At 44.1% G+C, this 25,000-nt stretch overlaps 2 protein-coding genes across 2 annotated transcripts; one reads left to right on the top strand and one right to left on the bottom strand.

The window, feature by feature from the left end:
* Window positions 1-1,070: 1,070 nt before the first annotated feature.
* LOC119354539 (proline--tRNA ligase, chloroplastic/mitochondrial-like) lies at window positions 1,071-9,468 on the top strand. Its single transcript, XM_037621258.1, has 11 exons — window positions 1,071-1,421; window positions 1,865-1,921; window positions 6,840-6,950; window positions 7,092-7,178; window positions 7,252-7,365; window positions 7,504-7,710; window positions 7,859-7,996; window positions 8,251-8,412; window positions 8,513-8,712; window positions 8,970-9,053; window positions 9,145-9,468. The coding sequence occupies exons 1-11, from the start codon at window positions 1,098-1,100 to the stop codon at window positions 9,284-9,286; spliced, it is 1,626 nt and encodes a 541-aa protein (XP_037477155.1). The 5' UTR covers window positions 1,071-1,097; the 3' UTR covers window positions 9,287-9,468.
* A 3,364-nt stretch (window positions 9,469-12,832) lies between these two features.
* On the bottom strand, window positions 12,833-23,475 carry LOC119354538. Its single transcript, XM_037621257.1, has 12 exons — window positions 23,267-23,475; window positions 21,396-21,751; window positions 21,019-21,312; window positions 20,517-20,694; window positions 20,153-20,375; window positions 19,215-19,357; window positions 18,834-19,123; window positions 18,545-18,757; window positions 17,978-18,463; window positions 17,198-17,842; window positions 13,431-13,946; window positions 12,833-13,332 (listed from the first exon to the last, which is right to left on the bottom strand). The coding sequence occupies exons 3-12, from the start codon at window positions 21,286-21,288 to the stop codon at window positions 13,093-13,095; spliced, it is 3,204 nt and encodes a 1,067-aa protein (XP_037477154.1). The 5' UTR covers window positions 21,289-21,312; window positions 21,396-21,751; window positions 23,267-23,475; the 3' UTR covers window positions 12,833-13,092.
* Window positions 23,476-25,000: the final 1,525 nt, after the last annotated feature.

Raw genomic sequence — 25,000 nt, 5'->3', positions numbered from 1 at the left:
CCATGTTGTTTTGACGAACTTTTTTTTCATGAAAAAAACAGACGAAAAAATCGGATGAAAAAAACCGGGCGAAAAAACGAACCGGGAGCACGGTTTTTTTCCCTTTCCGAAAGAGGCACGCCCGTGTCTCTCGCAAAATCATAACCGTGCCTCTCATGGAAGCAAAACCGTGACTTTCGTGTAAGGAAAAAAACAGAAAACGCGTTTTTTCCGTTTCCGAGAGGCACGGCCGTGACTCTCGCGAAAGCACAACCGTGCCTCTCGTGAAAGCAGAACCATGACTCCCGCGAAAGAAAAAAAATAGAAAACGCGTATTTTTCCCTTTCCGAGAGGCACGGCCGTGACTTTCGCGTAAGCACAACCATGCCTCTCGCGAAAGCAAAACCGTGACTCTCACGAACGAAAAAAAACAGAAAACGCGTTTTGTTTTTCCCTTTTCGAGAGGCACGGCCGTGACTCTCGCGAAAGCACAACCGTGCCTCTCGCGAAAGCAAAACCGTGACTCTCGCGAAAGAAAATAAAAATAAAAAACACATTTTTTTCGTTTCTGAGAGGCACAGCCGTGACTCTCGCTAAAGCACAACTGTGCCTCTCGCGGAAGAAAAACCGTGACTTTCACAAAAGGAAAAAAAAAAGAAAACACGTTTTTTCGCAAAAAAAAATTTGAATCTTTTTTTTATCGAAAAGCTAAGAAAGACCATGGAGAAACCAAAACGTCGAAAAAACTCTGAAAAAACCGTTTAAAAAGCCGAAAACACGTGAGAAAAAATAAGAAAAAAACAAAATCTAAAAAGAGCGTTCAAAACACGACACGTGGCAAAATGGCTGAGAGCGCGCCAAGTGGCGCTGATCGTTGCGAGGCTCCCGAAGAAGCGCTCGTTAACTGGTTGCAGCGAACGACCTATTCTGCGTCTCTCTCTCTCTCTGAGGGGCAGTCTGCGTCTATCTGAGCTCCGTGCAATCTAACGCTCGGTAGGCGACCGGCCAACAGTTGGGCCGGCCGGCTGACCTAGAAAGCCCAATAAGAGCCCAGCCTGTCAGGGTATAGCAGAAGCATTCGGGCAGCACACCCCCAATCCAACTAATCATCCCCTCTGATGGGTTCGCTGCTGCGCCTCCCCTCGCTACTCGCGCCGGCGGCGGCCAGACCGGCGGCCCTGCTCCGCCACCGGGGCCGCTGCCTCCACACGTCTCCGGCGAGGCTATGCCCTGCCGCTACGACCGCGGGTGCTTCCTCGGCAGCGCCCGTTAAGATGGAGACACGCGGCGGCGACAGGGAGGGGCAGGTGACGCCGCGGTCGACGGACTTCAACGCCTGGTACACGGACGTGATCGCCGCCGCCGAGCTCGCGGACTACGGGCCCGTGCGGGGCACCATGGTCATCCGCCCCTACGGGTACGCCATCTGGGAGGCCATACAGGTCGGTGCTCCAGAGTATAGTCCTCCTTACCGCGTGCTCGCTTCAACGCGCCTTAATGCCCGTGCTTGTTGGGCAGACTTTGACATTGTTGGTGTAAACAAGAATGGTAGTTACCTGGTGCTACTGTGAGGCGATGCTTGAATACACTGTGAACTGTATGAACTTATTTAGTGTTGTGTATGTGCGAATTGTAGCAACCATAACGGTATCTTGGCCTCGCCTCTCAGTCTTATACCTCTAGTTCTCACTTCCTGACGTGCCACTCTTACCATTTTATCGTTGCTTATGCATTCGAGTAATATTCATAAAATGCTGTCAATTTTAGCGCGTCCTTAGTATAAACTTGTAATCCTTGCATGGGATTGGAAGTGGAGTACTTCATAGCAGGAAGTGTGTTTAGTACAGAGTTTGAATATTTTTTATTTTTGTTGTTGTTGTTGTAGGATTATTTGAATGTAAAGTTCAAGGAGACGGGGCACAGCAACATGTACTTCCCTCAGGTACGCATACCATGTTTCATTTGGCTGCGCTATTTTTTCTGTAGTGCCGAAGCCAGAGTCTTGATCGATCAAGATGTTAGTTTGTTTCTGCCGTTCTTTGCTCTAATTCGATGCATGTCGGTACCATTTAATAGCGCCACACGATGAAATATAATCCTTTTGTAAAAATATCAGTTTATGTCTTGGCTTATCTATTGCTGAGCTATGATCTTCATACCTGATGTGCAGGTGCTAGCTATTAACTTGTTTTGGATGTAAAGCAGGCATAACAAAGTGAAAAAAAAAATCATTTGAAACATAGTACGAATGTATGCACGTGTTCCAGATACTTATGTCCTATATGTACTCCCTCCATTCCAAAATATAAGGATGTTAGGGACCCGATCACACTACCACTCAATTGCTCACAAGCACCATTGATTCGAGTACAGAGTATCGATTACACACTACTTGATAGTTGCGTAAGGAAGAACAGAGGAAGGGGAACGAGAGGAAGAAGAGAGCCGAGCCGCCGGGTGCTGTTTGCCGTGATCCACTGGATACCCCGTTCGTAGCCTTCTCCTGTGTACTTGTAGATGCAGCAGTGGTTCAGGAGCGGGGCAAGCCCAAGAGGCCAGGCCCTGTACATGTACGAGTACAAGTTAGGAGGGGCTCCTAACATCCCCCCCTCCTTGAAATGCGGCTTGACCCCAAGCCGACACCACCGAGAACCGCCGGGATCCCATTGCACTCGGTGTTCCTTGACTAGCTCGAAGTCCTGATGGTAGTCGAAGTCGGGGTTGACTTGAACGACAAAGTTGTAGTAGCCGTGTCCGATGGTGACTCCATCCCAAGAGGCGCCGCGGAAGTGGTCGTTGCCAACATAGTCTTGATCGAAGTTGAGGTAGTACTTGTGGTCGATGGAGCCCTGCACGACGACGACAGCGACACTGGTGATGAAACCCCTCCCTCCTTGAAAAGTGTCTTGATTGGAAGCTGAAGTCCCATAGCCTTCCTGGACGACGGTGAAGCTCCCTAGATCATCAGGTGTGGCCCACACACAGATTTTCCGCTCCTCGTAGACTTGCATGACTGGCAATAGAATGGCAGCAAGGACCCCCATAGTGCTATGAGCTTGTCAAGTCTGCAATCATGCTCCAATGTTCCATGCAAGAAATGGATGGTCATCCACTGATTTAGTTCGCCGCTGCCCATTGGCTTCTTCATTCTCAACTGGATGCATATAGGAGTCGCATATGCAAGCCAGACTTCAAACAAGTAATGCATCAGGGAAGTCAATGCACATGTACTGCATATATAGCTCGCAAGGCCTCCAGGATCCCACAATTGCTCAAGGTGGTCACCACTAGCTGAAGTATCTGGAGTCCAGCGAAACATTTGTTTATGCCCAAAGGAGAATGATACACTACCAAATAGACTGGAATCTGAATAATGAATCTCTGTTGCAAATTGTACAGCCTGAATCGCAAATAGTTTGAGAGTGTCGAAATACCAGCCATGATTAACCTCACATAATATTGGTTCAGAAAGGGGACGAGGCAACATAAAAATATGTTGTGAATTTTTGTCACGCGATTGATGCTTGTCCACCTGCCATTGCATCGTGATACCAGCTGGAGCAAAAGACAATAATGGCCAAAACTGCACGAACTGAAGACAGACACTACTCGGAAATGTTGTACTTAGAGCACCCAATCACTGCTTGCTGTGAAGGAGCCTGTCATGACCACTGAAATCTGAATCATTTTTGCCCCGTTTCAAAAACCACGAGCATGAGAGCTGCACTCGAAATATCCTTATGCAATTCCGAAGGAGATTGGAGCACTGTTCCCATGCATTGTTAGTGTTAAAGTTGATTGAAGCACGACCACTGCCTTTAAATTCTTCTTGACTCGAAAAAAAACAAGTGCACTGATATATGCATAATATGAATTATTCCCTGCAATTTATCAGAAATAGGAATGCAACCCAGAACAGCATAATCCCAATCCACTACGTGATGCTCACAAACAACCATAAATTGATATTCAATATATTTCACCTTAGGCAGTTCTGAACACACTTGCACTGCTCGGCAATCGCAAGAACCAGATGGCCAAGGAAGCTTCAGGTGGACATTTGTTTGACCGAATCTGGACTTCAGTTGCAGATTTGGAAAATACCTTGAGAAAGCTCTAAGAGAATTCAGATTACCAGATAAACTCTTCATCACATAAATGACTTGTGGTAGCATCCATGTGTGCTTCAGAGTAACTCCTTCAGGATAGCAAGCAAATGATGGCCATGGCATAAGACAGAGCCTGCTAGCAGATGTTTTCCTCTTGGAACTGAGTGGCCATGCAACTTTCCATTGGGAATGTTTAGAGCAATTAGGAAAAACGGATAGAGTGTTGAATTTCACTCTCTTTGACCCAGCCTCACAACAATTGCTTGACTCAGTGGAAACTAAGGAAGTGAGCTGTCCTTGTTCATACTTGGGTAGTTCTAACCATACTTGTACTGCTTGGCATTTGTATGGAAATGAGGGCCACAGTAGTGATTGCAGCTCTGTCTTGCTGCCATTACCTTGCAAAACGAGAGTTATCACCACTATATGAAGCAGAAGATGTCTCCCAAAAAGGCCAATGCAGCAGCTCTCAAGCAGACTGAACAGGAGGCGCCCATTCTTGCAAATCACGCTTCATGCTTGGCTGCTGATCCTGTGGCCACCACACATATCCAGGGTCACCGGAGACGCAACCACAAGCTATGCCATGGAGCAGAACAGTGTCTTTCACAGCACATGTACCAAATTCCCACAGAGGAAGTGAATCAATAGGATATGCAGAGAGTACAGTCTGAACAACAACACTAGTAAACAAACTGGATACTTAACCCTGAAGCTTGTAACAGACTAGTTCATACGGCCCAAATTGCATGAACTGAAGAATTTTTTTGCTTGAATGTTCAGTGCTTAGAGCAGCCATTTTCTGCATGCTCAGAAATAGATGTGCAGTCGTGATAGGTAGATTGGAATGCTGCACTTGAGGAGCCGTAGTAATAGAGCAAGCACATAGTTCTAAAAGCCACTTTTTACCTTCATGAAATAACTGCTTACAAAAACATGAATCATCCTTGTCCTCTGATGGCACACCGATTTGAAATGATGGCCATGGAGTTGGTCGAATCTCATTCCCCTCTGCAAAATGATCTGCCAGAAACGATGGCCATGGTGTCGGCCGTATCAAAAGTCCTAGGTGCCTTGTGGGCAACGAGACGTCCAGGTCATGGTTCAGGAACGGCTGCATTGAATAGATAGCTGAAAACATAGGAGAAGATGGAGTGGTCAGGAGCTTGTCTTCCATGTCTAGGGGCGCCCACAGGTTAGAATCACCGTTGCTAGCAGGGTGACTGAGGTTGGTGACGAGCACAACTGTGGTTGCTGGGAGTAGTGGTGCCGTCATGACTGGCAACGTGAGCGACGATGTGACAGTGACTTGGTTCGGGCACTCTGTCGAACAGGTCACGGGCGTCGTGGCGATGCAGTCAAGGGACGCATGGTGGGTAATCTGGAGGACCTCCTGGACCTTGATGGTTGAGAAGACGCTGGGGAGGACGGCAAGCTTGGGAGCGACTTCGGCAGAGGCCGCCACAATTGCAGACTCGTTTGTGCCTGAAACAGCGGCACGGCAGGTGGTGTCGTGGTTGGTGTGGAGCACGGCCAGAGCAGTTGTTGATGTAGCGGTAGTAGTAGCAGGTGAGGCAGCCGGATCGACTCGCTAGGTAGCCCCGGCTGGATCGCCCGTGCGTGCAGCCGTGAACTCAGACCTGATGCTATCCAGTTGCGCCGATAGCTGCACGAGAAACCACAGCATCTGGTCATCTGCGGTCATGGCGTCCCACTCCGGTGGATAGACGAGGGAACAAGGAGCCTGCTCTGGATCGGACATGGTGCTGTCGCCGGTGGAAATTGGGGAATTGGGGGAGGTGGTGCTGGGTGAAAAAAAATTGTGGGAATATTTACTGGCTCTGAATACCAGATGTTAGGGACCCGATCACACTACCACTCAATTGCTCACAAGCACCATTGATCCGAGTGCAGAGTATCGATTACACACTAATTGATAGTTGGGTAAGGAAGAACAAAGGAAGGGGAACGAGAGGAAGAAGAGAGCCGAGCCGCTGTGTGCCGTTTGCCGTGATCCACTGGATACCCCGTTCGTAGCCTTCTCCTGTGTACTTGTAGATGCAGCAGTGGGTCAGGAGCGGGGCCCATGAGCTGGCCCAAGAGGCCAGGCCCTGTACATGTACGAGTACAAGTTAGGAGGGGCTCCTAACAAAGGTGTATTAGTTTTTATATAAGTCAAACACATGCTTGTTTGACCAAGCTTTTAGAAAAAAGTATCAACATCTGCAGTACCAATTTGTATCACTAGATCCATCATGAAAAATATTTTCATATTTTATTTAATTTGTATTCTAGATGTTGATATTTTGAAGGGGAGCCTTGGCGCAGTGGTAAAGCTGCTGCCTTGTGACCATGAGGTCATGGGTTCAAGTCCTGGAAACAGCCTCTTACAGAAATGTAGGGAAAGGCTGCGTACTATAGACCCAAAGTGGTCGGACCCTTCCCTGGACCCTGCGCAAGCGGGAGCTACATGCACCAGGTTGCCCTTTCTAGATGTTGATATTTTATTCTATAACCTTGGTCAAACATACATAAGTTTGACTTGCACGGAACCAATACACCTTATATTCTGGAATGGAAGGAGTATCTTTTTTATAGCTAATTAGCTAGTCTATTTTATCAAATTATTGCTGTAATTGGTGACTGTTTCTTCTTCACACATAGCTTAGCTCATGTTTTATCTGAATGAGACTGTTTTCTTGGCATTCCCCTTGATATACTTTCTTATCCTTGCCCTCTTTGTTGGACCAGTTCATACCGTACTCGTTTATAGAGAAGGAGGCCAGTCATGTCCAAGGGTTTAGTCCGGAGCTTGCAGTAGTTACCATTGGAGGAGGAAAGGAGCTGGAGGAAAAGCTTGTGGTAATACTTTGCTCTAGTTTTATGAAGTTAAGAACCATTATATTCACTTTGAACAATTCTTATAAATGTGCGATTAATTCTGTGAGTGGGTCACTTCTAAAGCTGCACTTTTTTGCATTTCCATTCTCGAGGGTTTTGTAGGTAAGACCAACAAGTGAAACCATCGTAAATCACATGTTCACTAAATGGATCCAGAGCTATCGTGATCTCCCTCTCATGATTAATCAGGTAACCTCATTGGCAGACTTGGGTCAACACGCTCACTATCATTTACTGTACTAATTATTTCCTATTATTCTAGTGGGCCAATGTGACAAGATGGGAAATGAGGACTAAGCCATTCATCAGAACTCTTGAATTTTTATGGCAAGAAGGTCATACAGCTCATGCAACCCTTGAAGAGGCAGAGAAGGAGGTTTGTTCATCATTCTGCAAGTTCCTTTTGCCCCTGAACTTGTTCAGTACCATGCCATTCATGTAGTAATGATACAGATGTGAAACAATGAAAGGTTCTAATGCGCTGTCATCTGCTCCATTTCTTAATACTCTGCAGGCGATGCAGATGATTGATGTATATACCAAATTTGCTTATGAGCAAGCTGCAATACCAGTTATTCCAGGCAGGAAATCAAGAGTGGAGACATTTGCTGGTGCTGATCGGACCTACACTATAGAAGCTATGATGGGTGACAAGAAGGCCTTACAAGCTGGAACTAGTCACAACCTTGGCCAGAACTTCTCCCGTGCCTTCGAAACACAGGTTGCTGTTTACCAACTTTGAACTGTCTCATTTTATTGGAATCTTGTGTGCTTCCTGTACTCGATCATTTAGCTATTATAAGTAGTTAAGTACCTATTGCAATCCTCTGAGACAAACTGTTTATTTTGATTTTCCTCACCTGCTGCAGTTTATGGATGAAAATGGTCAACTTGAGCACGTATGGCAGACTTCTTGGGCTATTAGCACTCGGTTCGTTGGTGGGATCATCATGACCCATGGTGATGATGCTGGTTTAATGCTTCCACCGAGGATTGCTCCCATTCAGGTCTTATCCCATTGCTTTGTTTACACCTTTGTGCGCACAAAGCTCAGGCCCTTGTACCTGTATAAGTTTTTCCTTCATCTGTCTTGTACTCTACAAAACCCCTGTGGAAGTTTGGATAAAAGGGACTCAATTTTTTTTGGCCAAAAATGCCAGCTATGTCCCTTTTCTGCAAAGTTTTGCATCGTACTATCTGCTCTCAGTATTTTGAACTATACACTTGTGAGTAGAATGTAAGAATTTTTTGTTCAACACAGGTGGTAATAGTGCCTATTTGGAAAAAGGGTGACGAAAAGGGTGTTGTTATGGAAGCTGTAGCTTCAGTTCAGAACACGCTCAAAGAAGCAGGCATTAGAGTCAAAGTGGATGACTCAGAGCTGAGGACACCTGGATGGAAGTTTAACTTTTACGAAATGAAAGTAACCACTTTTGCACTTCTACTGGAATTCCAGTTCAGTTATTTTCCCCTTCTACTTTTCCATAGGCTTGTGCTTGACATTTCTTCTATTGTTTTGACAGGGAGTTCCCATAAGGATTGAACTTGGTCCCCGCGATGTAAAAAACAGGAGTGTTGTGCTTTCTAGGCGAGATGTCCCTGGAAAGCAAGGAAAGGAGTTTGGAATATCTATGGAACCATCAATATTGGTGGATCATATAAAAGACCGTCTAGAGGAAATTCAGGCATCTCTTCTACAGAAGGCCATCACATTTCGTGATAGGTACTTATGATCCAGAATATATTTTTTATGAACTCATAACTTGTCTTCAAGAAGTGTTTATTGCTACTTTCTTATGCCCGTTTTGTTCTGTGCTCTTATGCCATCCTTTCCCCATAGTGATAATAACTGTTCTAGTGTGTACCTGTGTTAGGTTTATATGTACTTGTCGTCGGACACATGGATTCTTTTGTGGGTTCTCTTCATTGCATGATCCAGATTTCTTTTATCAGAACTAATAACCTTTTCACTCGTTGCAGTAATATAGTTGATGTCAACTCATATGGAGAACTGAAGGAGGTCATTTCCGAGGGTAAATGGGCAAGAGGTCCATGGTCAGCTAGGTAGGTCGTGTTTGAATGGACGGCTTTTATCCTTGTGGGTCAACCATGTTTTTTTTATTTGACGATTTGATTGATTTGTGGTAAACTTCAGCGATGCGGATGAGCTGAAGGTGAAAGAAGAGACCAGTGCGACCATCAGGTGCTTTCCCTTTGATCAGCCGGAGGGTGCGAAAAAATGTTTCATGACTGGCAATCCAGCCGATGAAGTTGCTATTTTTGCAAAGTCATATTAGGCCATCTTTGTGCAACCAGAGATCAGAATATTTTTATTACAGATTCTTTTCTCTTTTCCACAGTTTCTCTGTGGTCTTTACTGACCATGAACGAAGAATTTAAAGGGTTTTTTCCGTATAAATCCACAATCCGCAAGATATATAAAAAATATTTGACGCGGCGCAAGATTTTAATTCAGTCATGACAGCACGGTGCCAGTGTATAACAAAGTCCTTTTGTCAAGTTTGTCTTATTTTGCATATAAATATCCTCTTCCTTCCCTAATTAATATTAAAGGGAGGATTGTTTCTTCAGTATTTTTCGTTCACGGTGGACCCACATAAGGCTTTGTACGTCGCAGCATTTTCTACTTTTTGTACGTCGCAGCATTTTCTACTTCTCTTGATTTGTTTTTATCAAAAAAAAATTCACAGGACGCATAGAGCCGCAATGGGCCGGCCCATTAGCGTACAAAGAGCCCACGCTAAAAGAATTTCCAAGAAAAAATATTGCAACGCAAGGAATCAAACCCTGCCGCTCATGCTAGAGCACTCAAATGCTTACCAATAGACTAAACAAGACTATTTGTTTTATTAGCACCACGAAATTTTAAATTACGTACACAGTGATGCCAGATACTGAGACGAAAATATATTTTTCAAAGTGAATATATTTTAGAATGCAAAAATTTGGCAAAGTTATTACTAAAAATTTTAAAGTCGCACATTTTTTAAAGAAAAATATTTGTCTTTTTATTTTTTGAAACTTGAGTATTTTTTAAAATACGGACAAATTTTTAAAACTAGGAGGTATTGTTGTGATTATTTCTCGAATTTAGAAACATTTTTAAAACACAAACACTTTTTAAACTTTAAAATTGGAAAGGCAAACATTTTTGTAAACATGTTTTTTTTAAATGGGAGGTACTGTAGCTAAATTGTTTTAATCTATACATATATTAATAAAACTTGATGAATATTTGAAATATGCCCACATGATGCTTTGTTTCACTTCATTTTATTAAACTAGGGATACGAAAGGAATCTTTTTTCTTTCACGTCTTCACGTTCAACGAGTCTCACTCGGCCTAATGACTCCCGTCAAAATGCATGAAGAGTCCAGCTAAGATTTCATGGTATATCTGACAGAAACTACCCAATTTACATGATGACACGGACATATATTATGTGCAGTGCTTTTCCCTATTATATTAGCCAAATGATAAAAACAAATTGTGTTCAACGCTTTTGATCTTCATCGGACATGAAGGCGGCTCAACAATCCAACTATTGGACCTTGCCAACCTTGGTTAATGACAGCTGGTACCGCGACCACCGACGACAAGGACGACAAAGACGACAAGCGGAAATATGTGTCTGGTGTTATATTGAAATGAAGGATGTGGACCTGAGAATGAGGTATTAGTCGTGTTTATTATGTTATATGATAATGAGGCTGAGGTCTTTAGCCATGCTCAATAGGTAAAGGCATGTAAGGGTTGTTTTCTCCCGTTGCAACGCACGGGCATGTTTTCTAGTCTCCAAAAGTACGGTTTGTTGTAATTTTCCTCTTACGGGCTCTTGAGATAAGTTGGTAATAATGAGCTCATATAAAATGGAAAACGATGTATGGGTTGGCCATAGTACTAGAATCAAGATGATACCATTTCTTATTTGACTAGTCACAATGGGGAGTAATTTAGACTAGTAACATCACATTTTACTAAGCTATGTTACTATCTCCATAGTGGATAGTAACATATGCGTGTTGTCATATTATGGTTCATTTATTAGCCTATAGACTCATATTGTCTTGGTATGTGTGATGTTACAGTAACTAGCTAAGTTACCACCATCACCTCTCTCATCATTAAATATGTGCCACATAAGCAAAATTATCTTGAAAAGTGTGATATTACTAGTGATGTTACTCCCACTATGGCCGGTCTTAGTAATTATGTACGTGCAATGCACGTATTAGGTAGGATATTAGTGGCACGTTATATTAGGTAAGGCATATTTGTGGCACATTGATATTTGGTAAGATATTAATTACTTTCTTCATGGAAATGGTAATATATTAATTACATGGTAGATTTCATGGGATAGCGTTGAGTCTAAACATGTTTATAACCAATGGCAATGGTGGGTAATTAAAGCGTTAAACGTGTTTGGTGCTTAATATTGGAGCGATTTGAACCACTAGATTACATGATTTGACGGTTGAGATGATTTAGATCTGCCTCTTTGGATCTTTTTATATTGGTATGGACTAGAAAACATTCCCGTGCATTGCAATGGGAGAAAACAGCCCTTACATGCGTTTACCCACTGAGCATGGCTAAAGACCTCACCCTCATTATCATAACATAATAAACACGACTAATACCTCATTCTCAGGTCCACATCCTCCATTTCAACATAACACCAGACACATGTTTTCGCTTGTCGTCTTTGTCGTCCTCGTCGTCGGTGGTCGCAGCACCAGCTGTCACTAACCAAGGTTGGCAAGGTCCAATAGTTGGATTGTTGAGCCGCCTTCGTGTCCGATGAAGATCAAAAGCGTTGAACACAATTTGTTTCTATCATTTGGCTAATATAATAGGAAAAAGCACTGCACATAATATATGTCCGTGTTATCATGTAAATTGAGTAGTTTTCGTCAGATAGACCATGAAACCTTAGCTGGACTCCTCATGCATTTGACGGGAGTCATCAGACCGAGCGAGACTCGTTGTACGTGAAGACGCGAAAGAGAAAAGATTCCTTTCGTATCCCTAGTTTAATAAAATAAAGTGAAACAAAGCATCATGTGGGCATATTTCAAATATTCGCCAAGTTTTATTAATATATGTATAGATTAAAACAATTTAGCTACATTACCTCCCATTTAAGAAAACATGTTTACAAAAATGTTTGCCTTTTCAAATTTAAAGTTCAAAAAATATTTTTGTTTTAAAAATGTTTCTAAATTTGAGAAATAATCACAACAATACCTCCTAGTTTAAAATTTGTCTGTATTTTAGAAAATACTCAGGTTTCAAGAAAAAGATAAATATTTTTCTTTAAAAATATGCGACTTTAAATTTTTTATTAATAACTTTGCCAAATTTTTGCATTCTAAAATATACTCACTTTGAAAAATATATTTTCCTCTCAGTATCTGGCGCCACTATACGTACAAAGCCTAGGACGTAAATTATGTGGGTCCATCGTGAACGAAAAATACTGGAGAAACAATCCTCCCTTTAATATATTGGTATAGATAGATATAGATATTAATTCCCTCCATTTTAGAACGCTCTTATATTACAGGACAGAGAGGGTACATGGTAATGAAATTTTATTCTTCAAGATATGTCAGACTTGTATGATAAGTCGAAAACATTATATATTTGTGAACAGAGGGAGTAGAAGGCAGCCGCCGGAAGTTGTGACATATGGGTTGAACACCGGTATTAGTAACTCCACGCAGGGTGGAAGTACTGCGTCTTGCTGAACTCTGCCTGCCGGGAGATGATGAGCTCTTTCGGCAGGGCGACGCCCAGGAGAGCAATGCCGATCCAGTTAGAAGGAAACACTCCTGACTTTCTTATTCCTCCATCTTGTAACAGACATGATCATCGTTTAATAAAGGTTGCCAAAGTTAAAATAAAAAAGCAGGGCAAAAAATGAAAGCCAGGAGAAGCTTTGAACTTTATTCGACACAAGGAACCTACAGTTAACAGAAACTGACTGTACACTTGAATGTACATTGCAACGGGAGGGTGAGCCTAAACAAGATGACTAACTCTTCCGGGATTGAGGCCAGGCCGCAGCAGCTCATCCTAGACCTGTGGCTTCATGATCCTCACGGTGGTGTAGAAACGCTTGAAGTCCTTCATCGCTTGTTCCTCAATCTGGATCGAGCGGATGGAGGACGGGGTGTCAGTCTCTGGCTTAAACCAGCGGTTGGGAACGTTGTCCTTCACGCCAACAACCTCTGGCGCTGCGCCCAGGGATGGTATGGCAAAGCCTGATGTCCGGGTTTTCGGACTGTGGGAGACAACGCCGTGGTGCCGTTTCTCCTGCTCAAAAGTCAGTTGGTTTCAATCAGAGGCTGCACTTTGTTATATTGGTGTAAGAAAATACGTATCAATTTAACATTTGGTAACATGAAGTCAACCTGCTGCATCTGTATGTCCCTGAGTGAAGGCCGTGATAGGTTGGGTGAGGTAGCTGAAGATGACCAAGGAGGTGTGCTCTTATCCCCTTCGTGAGCAGGAACAGCACGAGCAGGTGTAACAGATATTGGACTTGAACAAGCATCAGGCATAAATGAAGAAAGCCGCAAAAGCCCAGCACTGTCAGGTGAATCCTCATGGCGGTCTTTTGCTTTCGTCGTCACCAGCTCGTTCGTTTTCGACCTCTGCTCGCTTTGAATATCACGAAGGGAAGCAGGTCCCTTCGTTATCTTAGCTCCACCCCAGGCAGGTCCTTCTTGCTTTGGTGTCACAGGCACAGCAGGAGTAGGCAAGCTTACCTTTGAGGTGTCATCAAGAGCACCACTCAAAAACAATGACAAGCCACCTTTCTTGTTCTTCTTCTTTGATGAAGTTGGCCGGGAAGCTTTGTTCCCTAATGGACAAAAGATGGCTTTTGTGTTACTCGAAGTGCCATCATCAGATGGTTTGACTGGTTCCTGCTTGAATATATAAATTTATTAATACTGTTGCTTCCTTTAACATAATAGATAAATAAAAGAACACATCCATAATGAACAAAACGATGATTAAAGCAAAGAAACTATAAAGAAATGCCTACATAAATAGGATCGATTTATGTTTGTGACATGTTTTACCCCATTTAAGAAAAAATCCTCAATTTTACTCCATGTAATAATCATTTGTCAGTTTTTACCCCTTCTGATTTTTGATGGCGTCATGACCATGGTCCAGCCGCAGTGAGAGGGAAGGGTACGACCCGTCAATCATGAAGTCTGGCGTCGGGACCTTGAGGTTCTCCAGCAGCAAAGGCAAGTCCCCGATGCCACTCCGCCGGCACCTGTGGTACCCACCGTCCGACAAGCCGGTAAACAGGTTCATGGGCCTGGTGACCTCAAAGTAGGCGGCGTTCTTGCAGACAACACTCAGGTCAGATCACCAGGATGTTGCCCATAATCAGAGCCAGGCCGCCTCACGAGCTCCGTGCCGTGGGAGCGGCGACATCGATGCAATGGAGGCTGGGGATGGAGACAAGGCACAGCCGGTCATGCCTGCGTTGTAGAGGACGGAACCACAGTCAAGCCGGCGACACCGTCCGTAAAGCCACTCTGAGGTGGCGCCGAGGACGGAGATACGGCCACACCACCAGGGAGCTGCGGGAGGCGGCACTCAGCCTCCGCTCATGATGGGGAGTAGGACACGCAGTGGACTACGACGCGGAGTCGCCACCAGATGCCACCACACTTCTCATCACCAGAGGCCGCCATCGTAGGCTACCACGTCCTGGATCAAGTGCATCTGCCTCCAAAGGGGGTCGAATCGACTGCAACAGCTGCCGAAGCTGGTGATCTGGGCAGATAGGAGGGGGAGCCAGACCTCTCCAGATCTGGGTGGTGGCCTCCGCTCTGCTCCCATGCACTGAACATGGCCTTAGTAGCCTCGCCTCACTGCGCGTGTTGTGGTGTTGTGGCCGGACAGGAACCGCCTTTTCAGCGTCTCCATCCTGTAGGCCCTCACACCGCTTTCCGGCCAACGCCTTTGTGGGTAAACCTCCAGCGGGAGCCCCTTCTTCCCGTCCCCATCGCCAGCACCCGGGATGAGCCCGAGTGCAACGTGCCTGGGAACAACAAGAAGGGCAAGCTCTCTGGCACGGCGTCGCTGGCATTGTCGTGAGAGTTGTCGTCTTTGCACTGCTCCAGCTGGCCGACATCGTGTTTTACTACAACAGGTCCCGGCGGCAGCAACGCGGCACGCGCGAAGGACCAAAGGGCACAGCTGTGATGGCGGCTCAAGAAAGAGGTGCTCCGCCGGCATCCAGCGATGATGGCGCCGCAGGCATGGCATCCTTGCCAAAGCACTGGCACACCCGGGTTATCGGCGGTGGGCACTGGGCGTGAGCCAAACCGACAGATGTTTGTGGGGAAGGGCGCGAGGTACAGCGTGGAGGACCTCGTGTGTTCGTGCATGTGTTAGTGTGGTTGAACAAAACCAAAACAAACCGGACCTAAGAAAACCGGTTGGCCAGATTAATCAGTCTATGTGGCATCCAAGTCAGCGCTGAAATGTGAAGCAACGAGAATTTCTGTTAGATGGGGTATAATCTGTCACAAATCTGAAACTTACGGGTAAAAATTGGAATTATAACTCTTAAAAGAAAGAAACAAGATATTCTGCCTTATCAAATACTTAGCCTCCCATGGAAGCAACACTCAGAACAGGTACCAGAAGAATAAAGTTTCGCATGGCCTCTCACCACTAGGTATCAAGAAAAGCAAAGGTGCAAAACTTAGTCAAACAAACCCACGAAGACACGGCCAACAACAACAACAACAACAAAGCCTTTAGTCCCAAGCAAGTTGGGGTAGGCTAGAGGTGAAACCCATAAGATCTCGCAACCAACTCATGGCTCTGGCACATGGATAGCAAGCTTCCATGCACCCCTGTCCATAGCTAGCTCTTCGGTGATACCCCAATCCTTCAGGTCTCTCTTAACGGACTCCTCCCATGTCAAATTCGGTCTACCCCGCCCTCTCTTGACATTCTCCGCACGCTTTAGCCATCCGCTATGCACTGGAGCTTCTGGAGGCCTGCGCTGGATATGCCCTAACCATCTCAGACGATGTTGGACAAGCTTCTCTTCAATTGGTGCTACCCCAACTCTATCTCGTATATCATCATTCCGGACTCGATCCTTCCTCGTGTGGCCACACATCCATCTCAACATACGCATCTCCGCCACACCTAACTGTTGAACATGTCGCCTTTTAGTCGGCCAACACTCAGCGCCATACAACATTGCGGGTCGAACCGCCGTCCTGTAGAACTTGCCTTTTAGCTTTTGTGGCACTCTCTTGTCACAGAGAATGCCAGAAGCTTGGCGCCACTTCATCCATCCGGCTTTGATCCGATGGTTCACATCTTCATCAATACCCCCATCCTCCTGCAGCATTGACCCCAAATACCGAAAGGTGTCCTTCCGAGGTACCACCTGACCATCAAGGCTAACCTCCTCCTCCTCACACCTAGTAGTACTGAAACCGCACATCATGTACTCGGTTTTAGTCCTACTAAGCCTAACCCTTTCGATTCCAAGGTTTGTCTCCATAACTCTAACTTCCTATTTACCCCCGCCCGACTATCGTCAACTAGCACCACATCATCCGCAAAGAGCATACACCATGGGATATCTCCTTGTATATCCCTTGTGACCTCATCCATCACCAATGCAAAAAGATAAGGGCTCAAAGCTGACCCCTGATGCAATCCTATCTTAATCGGGAAGTCATCAGTGTCGACATCATCCGCAAAGAGCATACACCACGAAGACACGGCCAAGCATACATAAAAAAACTGCTAGTAGCTAGGGTCACGGATAAACACGACCAGTCCAAAATTATACAACTGGTCACCAGTAAGGCCGGTGCAGCCAGATTTTTTCCAAAACCCGAAGTTGGAGGTTGTTGGAATTTTCTCATTTTTGTGGACTTGTTACAAAATGATATAGAGAAGAACTAAATATTGAATTATAGATGAAAGTGTAGGTGACACTTTCACAGAAATCAAAATTTCAAATGTAGGACAGCAATCCTTTTATTTTCAACCGTATGGTCTTTAAGATAGGTAGAAGATTTTTCACTGGCTAGGAATACAGGCATGAGACTGAAGACCAACACGGAAAGAACCAAAGAAAATGAACCTTATTGGGATCATAGGATAGAAGAGCGCAAACCTTTTCTGAAGAGCCATGGGTTGGTAACACTTCTGGAAGCTCCTTATTGTGGTTTTGCTCCTTGTCCTCATGCTTTATAGAGGTAATATCAGATTGTGCTGCCTGCTTGATTTTCTTCTTCTGTTTCTTAGAACCCTCAGATTTTTTGTTTGGCACATAAACTGAAGGTCTTGAAAATGCTTCTGTTGGAAAGCCAAGCTCTGCAAGTTCACTTTCAAGGGAAGCCCTAGACTCGAGCTTTGCTAGCTGTTGATCATCAAGCTGATGACCATCCAGTTGTTTAGCCTCGAGCATCTCAATCTGCTGCAGTTTCTTGCGAATTGCCCTGATCTGTTTGGAGACAAATTGCTCAGCATTGCTTTCTTTCTGAAGGAAGTTACCATAACCTGACATTCCATACAACTTTGATGCAGGCTTCTGATTGTCCCTGAGCCTAGGGAATCCTCCTGCATTATCTCCCTCTGCATCGCCATCAATGACAGCAGGATAAGTAGCTGTCATTGTGGGAAGACGGCGGTGACTCCAGGGCTCCGAGGATTTTTCATCCAGCAATCTCTCTAAATTTGCAAGAATTTCGGGAGAAGCATTCATAATTGAAGGAGCTGCCACTGTGAAGATGTAATCAAGGTTGCGAATAGCTGTATCCTGCATCGCATTGCACAGCAGAGTACCAGAAATCACTATATGAAAATTAATTAGGCATGGACAAAGGATGAATGCATATCAGTATGTGGTAACAACTGTATAATGCATGTAAGCTGCAGCACACTGATGTATTACCTCACAGTGCTTCTTGAGCTCTTTGGCTTCCAAGGAATCAGCAACTTCAAGAAGTTGTATAGCATTCTTTGGCTCCATTATATGCTGAATTGCAACTTTCTCACAGAGGCTCTTCAGACTGGGTATGCCTTTGCTCATTTCATTGCTGGTAACAGATAGATCAGTTTCAGGCTGGACATCAGTAAACAATATGTCTTCATCCAACTCTTCCATCACACCACTCCATTCTGATGAGGGCTTTTTGCTTTGGAATTTGGGTTTGGGTGGATACTCGGGATGGTAAATACTAGAAAGCACAAGCATATGTGTTTCACCAACACAAACTGATGATGCTCGCTTAACACCATTCACTCGAGTAAATACTGGAGTTTCATCCTTACGTTTCTTTGCATCACACATGAAAACATCACCAGTTGATGTAGCCAGTGCAGTCCAGTACTTTCCAGCTGAGATGCTCACTACATTCCGTCCACACATAGAGAATATCTGTGCAGAAACAGTTTAAATGTAAGCATGAAACACATAACATAGCTTAAAAGATGACCTTGTGAGATGTAATAACCGAACCTGTTGACATCTTAAGTCCAGATCCGATGAATTCCAGTACAAAATAGCACCATCAGCTGTTAGAGCAGTACTGTGCATCACTCCAGCTGCCACAGAGATCACCTGAAGTCGCTCCATACGATGAAACTTCACATTTGCATTTCCACCCTTCTTAAGACATCTAGCTATTACAACACGGCGAGGGGTCACGAGGCGATGACCCCAAGTGAACACCTGCAAAAGTGGGTGACATCAGCAGGTCTGAGGTCTGTTAATTTTCTTGGTGTTATTCGAACCGATTTTAACTTACCTCACCATCAGCCCCAAACACTAACGTATGATATTTTGCTGCAGATACACCTTTAAATACTTTTCCTTTCAAATACTCTACCATTCTTGGAATGCAATTGGATGCCGAGTTTGAAGTGCCATAGCCTAGCTGGCCCTCCTTATTGGAACCCCATGTGAACACTTCGCCAGTATCGGCAACTGCTGCTGAGTGCTTGTTTGCAGCGGCTACTGCAATTATCCTTTGCTTGAGTGAACTAACACGCCTTGGTGTTGGTTGGGTATCGACAGAAGGGTAACCAAGCTGACCCTCTGCATCGTCCATAGCATTTTGTTATAGGCCATAAGCACACTGTAAATTTTAGAAGTATGTTGCTGGAGACACATACACATTCACACATACCTCTGTTTGATCCCCAGGTAAACAATTCCCCAGCTGATGTAGCAATCACTGTGTGATGTTTCGCAGCAGCCACAACATTCACCTTTTTACGGCCTAATCCAACTGTCACTTGGCGAGGGGTAATCACAGCTGTCGTCTGGCCACTGCAATAAAATGGTAGTTGTAGCAACACAAAATAAATTTTACCAATAGCATGAGAAATGAGACTTTTAACACCGAAAGGCCCGAGACATTAGTGCTCAACTACTGTTGAAAAATGTTAGCGACTTTACGCTTCATTGGCACATTTGAATATACTAGTAAGGTACATGTGCATTGCATGTGGGAGCTTAGATAACCGAAGTACGAACGAATATCGACATACCACACTACATGTAAGTTTGGAGTCATATATGCATGACTTATATGATGTAGATTTAATTCTCGTAGTTCATCGCATTGGAAATCAAATTATAGCTACAAAATAATCGAAAGACTGCATGATATATACTACACAAAACTGATGTGAAATATATCCAGCACATTTATTTTTAACTATCTTGTACTGCAGTTTTGAGTAGTTAGTGTTGTATCTTCAAAGCCAAACAGACTTTATGAAGGTGGCATAGCCTTGAATTATAAAATCATAAAACAAAATTGAATGGCAATTTGTTTAGAAGAAATCACTTTGGGGAACTAAAGTACGGAAGGGTCTAAAACAAATGAGAAGTGCTTATAATTTGAAGTGAATCGTAGACCATCAGGTAAAAAGGAATGGTAACTCATTTAGAAGAAAAAAGTTAAGAGGGTTAAAGTATGGAAAATTCTAGAACAAATAAGTGCTTGTGTTTTGAGGTTTGTGCATTCTCTGCAAAGAACTTACCACAAAGTCATGTGGAGATAACCATTTTCAACCTTTCTACAAAAAGTGTTTTATTAGATACTGCATGACTGCTTACCTCTGAATATCCGGATGTCCAAGACGACCACCTCGACCAAATCCCCAAGTGTATAATTCACCATCAGAACTGACTGCTACACTGTGGAACTTTGATGCAGCAACAGTTTTGATATATGACCCATGCAAGGCATCTACTTTGCAAGGTAGTTTTTGTATGTGGGCATTGCCAGTTCCCAGTTGATAGTTTGTTCCACTTCCCCAACTGAAGACTTCCGTTGCAACTAAAATGGAAAAAGGTAAGGAGGATTTGTAAGCGCATCCTAAAGAAATTTCCAGAAGGTCATAATCACACCAGTACCAAAGCACTGAACACAATTAGAGACAAATTAACTGTCTCCCGAAACAGAAGAGAGGCATGCTACCTGAATTGGGAGAATCCCCATTAGCCTGTGATACAGGGCCAGAGAGAAGATCAATAGGTGTACGACCCTTGGTGTCCTCCAAATTGAGGGATGCACCAAACTGTAGAAGAACACCAGCAATGCACAAGTGGCCAAAATGAAGTGCTCTGTGAAGGCTGCTCCAACCGGATTCTCCATCCTGCAAAAATGGAATTTGGTGGGAATTTACAAAAAAATAGTGTGATACTTAATAATGGACAAAAATTGCATTTAGCAAGTAAAGAGCAAACAGATTATATACTTCAAATTCACACCAATGTGGGCGTTTAAGGATATGTTTTTCTCAATGAAGAACATATTTTATGATTTGCCTTTGGTATCTGGATACAAGTTTTCCTCTGCCAATGCATATAATTGTAGAATGCCCAATAGCAACCCAGCAGTTCGATAAATGGAGGCATAGTGCTTTAATGAAAAGGAGACAATAAGAAAATTTATAAATGAAGACAAAGGTGGTGCATACCCTTGCATCTGGATTAGCACCAGCATCTAGGAGCCGCCTGACGATTGGAAGGTGATTTCTCCATGTTGCAAGGTGGAGGGCACCAAGGCCAAATGCATTTCTACCGTCAATGCTTCCACCGTTCTTTTTTATCAAGGCCAAAGCAGATTCCACTTCAGCTATTGACCCTTGTTTTGAAACAAGACACAAATCCTTCACAGAGCATCCAGTACAAGGTCTGCGCGTGCCAGCTTGCTTCGGTGCGCCTGGCGGAGATACTGAAGGCTCCATGGCACTTCTCAATTGCACAAGTATCTATGGGGTTATTGAGACAAATCAGTACTCCGTCACAACAATATCAGAAAATGACATTTGTTTAGTTTAAAATGTCATGGTACCTAGAAAGGCAGGTCCACTGCTGAACTGCTTGCATGCCACAGGTATTTTCCACAGCAGCAACACTATTTTGGTACCGTTTGACTAATCGGTAGTAAGTTAATCTTAATCCTAAAGAAAAAGTCTAGTATCGTTACAGTTTTATCTCTGCAAGGAGAACTGGCAGAAAGCTTGGATAATTATCATCTCCACTCTCTAAGACTGAGATATCCTAAACTAGCCAAGTAACATAGGACAGCATGGCACTAGATCTTCATCCTGAGCCCAATTATTTTATTAGAGTTCCATGAGGTTAGGATGCTATTCCATGTCCAAATGGGATGCTAGATAAAGAAGCATCCATAGAATAGAGATCAACCTGCATAGTAAAATGAATATAAATTAGTAGAAGGACATAATGCAGAAACTATCGACAGTAGATCAGTCAAATGATAAAATGGGCTAATTAAGATACAAGACGGGTTTAAAAATGGCATCGATTAGTAGAATAAATATTAGCAAACAGCCAAAATAATAGTGAGTGAGATTGCTAACTAACAATTCTAACCAATGTTTGATGAAAAAGAGGCCAGCATCAAAAAGGCATTTGCGTTAAAGTCTAGAGTGCAATAGCAGGACTACTTGGGCATATGTGAACTTATATATGTATTAGAGAAGTCAGCCGGCCAAAAAAACTTGGAAAATATGCAGCTAACACGATATAGAAAATGATCATCACATCATAGTAAAATTACAATCTAGCACATAGATTTCTCAACCTACAGGTGACCAGGTGGCCATTTTAGAGTTCCTCTGTCATATTTCGTATGGTAGAACACTAGAGCTACTTTTTGGCCATCGGCTTTTTTCTTAATCAAGTTGCAAACAAATATGTTACCAGGTTGTGCAATGATCTGATTTACCAAGCAATTGGATAGCATCTAATGATCTGATTTATCAAACAAAGCAACAGACTGTCAACTATTATGTGGCAGAGAACTTCTTTTTTTCAAGATAAGCATAGAAACCCCAAACTCAAAATTGAGCTTCTACTGAACTAGAAAAGGAAGATGCCAGTTTATACCTATAAGAGTATATTGATTTGGACTTAAGGTAGTAACAACGGTCCAGACAAAAAAATTGTATACACTGCACAAGCAATTAACAAAAATAATCTGTCTAACAGCCCGTAAGGTCTAGATCATATTTCAAGTAACTGGTTCGACACAATTAGCAAGTCTTAAGTAATGTTCGATCATTTTTTTGGAAGTAATATTGGAATGACCGGCTAAAATATATAAAACGGTGTAGCAATTGATCAACGGCAGAAAAACAAAACAAAAAAGTGATCCGCACAGAAAGGATATTCCAACCACGAGGAACAGCAGATGCTTTTGCGTTGCCTAAGGAGAGAGTCAAGCAAAAACTAACAGGAAACACACACAAAAGAAAGTAATAAGAGAAACATATAAACATTTTTGCGTGCAGATGAATATAAAACTGCACCAAACGTAGCGGAAGCCATCAAACTTCTTCCAAAAATACGTGATTTATTAGAGAGCTAGACGGGAATTCTCACTGGAAACAAATCAACAGCAATTACACCCGTACGAATCTAAAATGAAATTCATCCTTTCGTACAGAAACAATAGGAGTAACCGATCAAAAACCAAGCATTACCCCGCTGCAAATACTGGCGCACAAGTCGGATCAAACAACCGGAGCGGACCGGCATTGCGCCGAGCAACCGCCGGGGGCATCCTTGTCTACTCCCAACAAACGGATCTACGACCAGACGAAATCGCGCATAGCACCACAGAAACGAGATCCAACCCATGCCTCATACACGAGAATCCAGTGACGGAGAATGGAAATGGAAGAATCCACAACTGACCTTGGATTGGATTGGATTGGATTGGACTCCCCGTCAAGAACACATGCTGTCCTATGTCCTCTCTCTCTCTCTCCCCGGGAGGGCTGCGTTTATGTGGGAGGGAGGGAGGGAGGGGATCCCGGCGTGGAATATGCTCCGGTTAGTTCGGGCGCAGGAGGGGGAGGAACCGCCCTCTCTCGTTTCTCTCTCTTTGGTTTCCTGTCGTGCGTGGTCTCTCTCTCTCTGTGAGGTGGGGAGAGAGAGCGATGAGATAGAGATACGTGGTGATCTCAGGAGAAAAAGTGAGCCGTGAACGAGTTTGCCGGTTTTTAGAAAATTTCTAGCGGACTTTTAAAATCGCTGACCCGTAAAATAACGTTCAGTTTAGCCAAAAAGTGACCCGAACAAAAATCTTAAAAGCATCCAACCGTAAAAAAAAATTGAGAGACGCGATAAAATCCCCTCCAACCCGCGAAAACACAACTCCTCATTGGTGCCATGTATCCCGCGAAAGCGGTTAGTGAAAGGGACATTTCAGTGTGTGCGCTCTCCACATCTCCTCCCACGACCGCCCGCCACCGTCGCCATCACCTGCCGCCTGCGATTCCAGCCATTCCCGCCAGCGGAATCGTGTCGCCCGCCCCGGATCCGACGAGTCGAGCCACTACGACCCGTCGCCCCGGATCAACCGCCTCGAGTCGCTGCCCGCTCCGAATTCGCCGAGCCGCCACCAGTCGTTCCCCTTCCCAGATTCGTCGAGCCGCCACCGATAGCCGCCACCCCGGTGAGCTCCTTTCCTTCCCCTTGTAGCTCGGTCGTAGAAATTTTGTTGATGCAAGCTTAGATGCGGTTTTTTAGATGGATTTGAGCCCGTTCGAGCAATTTTTGCTCAAGGATTCATCCTCGTCCGACGACTCAGACGTGGAATCGATACTCGAGCGCCATCATCAGCAGATGGTCGTAGCGGTCCTGGCCGTGAAGGAGGCGGAGGATCGAAACCGCAAGAAACAGTGACGTTCGACCATGGGTCGTCTTTGCATCCCTCACAACCGCCATCTCGAAAATATGATGTTGATGCAAGACTACTTCACGGACAATCCAACCTATCCGTTGCACCTCTTTCGGAGAAGGTATCGAATGCGCCGATCACTCTTCGAAAAAATTGTGCAAGCTTGTGATGCCAATTGCCGGTTTTTTACTCAAAGAAGAAACGCTGCGGGCTTGTTGGGTTTTAGCGCCTATAAAAAACTCTCTAGGGCTATGCGTGTGACTGCATATGGTATTCCTGCTGACTATGCCGACGAGTATCTTCGCATTGGCGAAGATACTACAATTGAGTCATGATACGTTAATTTTGCATCATATTTTTATGTTGATATTTATTGTATTATGGACTGTTATTTCACTTTATAATACAATTCTTATGCCTTTTCTCTTTTATTTTATAAGTTTCACATAAAGAGAGAGATTGCCGGCAGCTGAAATTCTGGACCGGAAAGGGCTATATCGAAGGCATTTTTTGAACATCTCCAAATGAGCTGGAAATTGACGGAGAATTATTTTGGAATGTATTAAAATTATTAGCGAAAGAAGTACCAGAGGGGGACCCACCAGGCAGCCACAAGCCTGGGTGGGCCCCTAAGCTTGTGGTGATCCTGGCAGGCCTTCGGGGCCCATCTTCACCTATATGATGCCATTTTCCTTAGGAAAATCAGAAGGAAGGTTTTGGGACGAAGCGCCGCTCTTGAGGCGGAA

Source organism: Triticum dicoccoides, chromosome 2A (assembly GCF_002162155.2).
Source record: "Triticum dicoccoides isolate Atlit2015 ecotype Zavitan chromosome 2A, WEW_v2.0, whole genome shotgun sequence".
Classification (NCBI taxonomy): domain Eukaryota; kingdom Viridiplantae; phylum Streptophyta; class Magnoliopsida; order Poales; family Poaceae; genus Triticum; species Triticum dicoccoides.
This window is presented reverse-complemented; position numbering and strand designations above follow the sequence as displayed.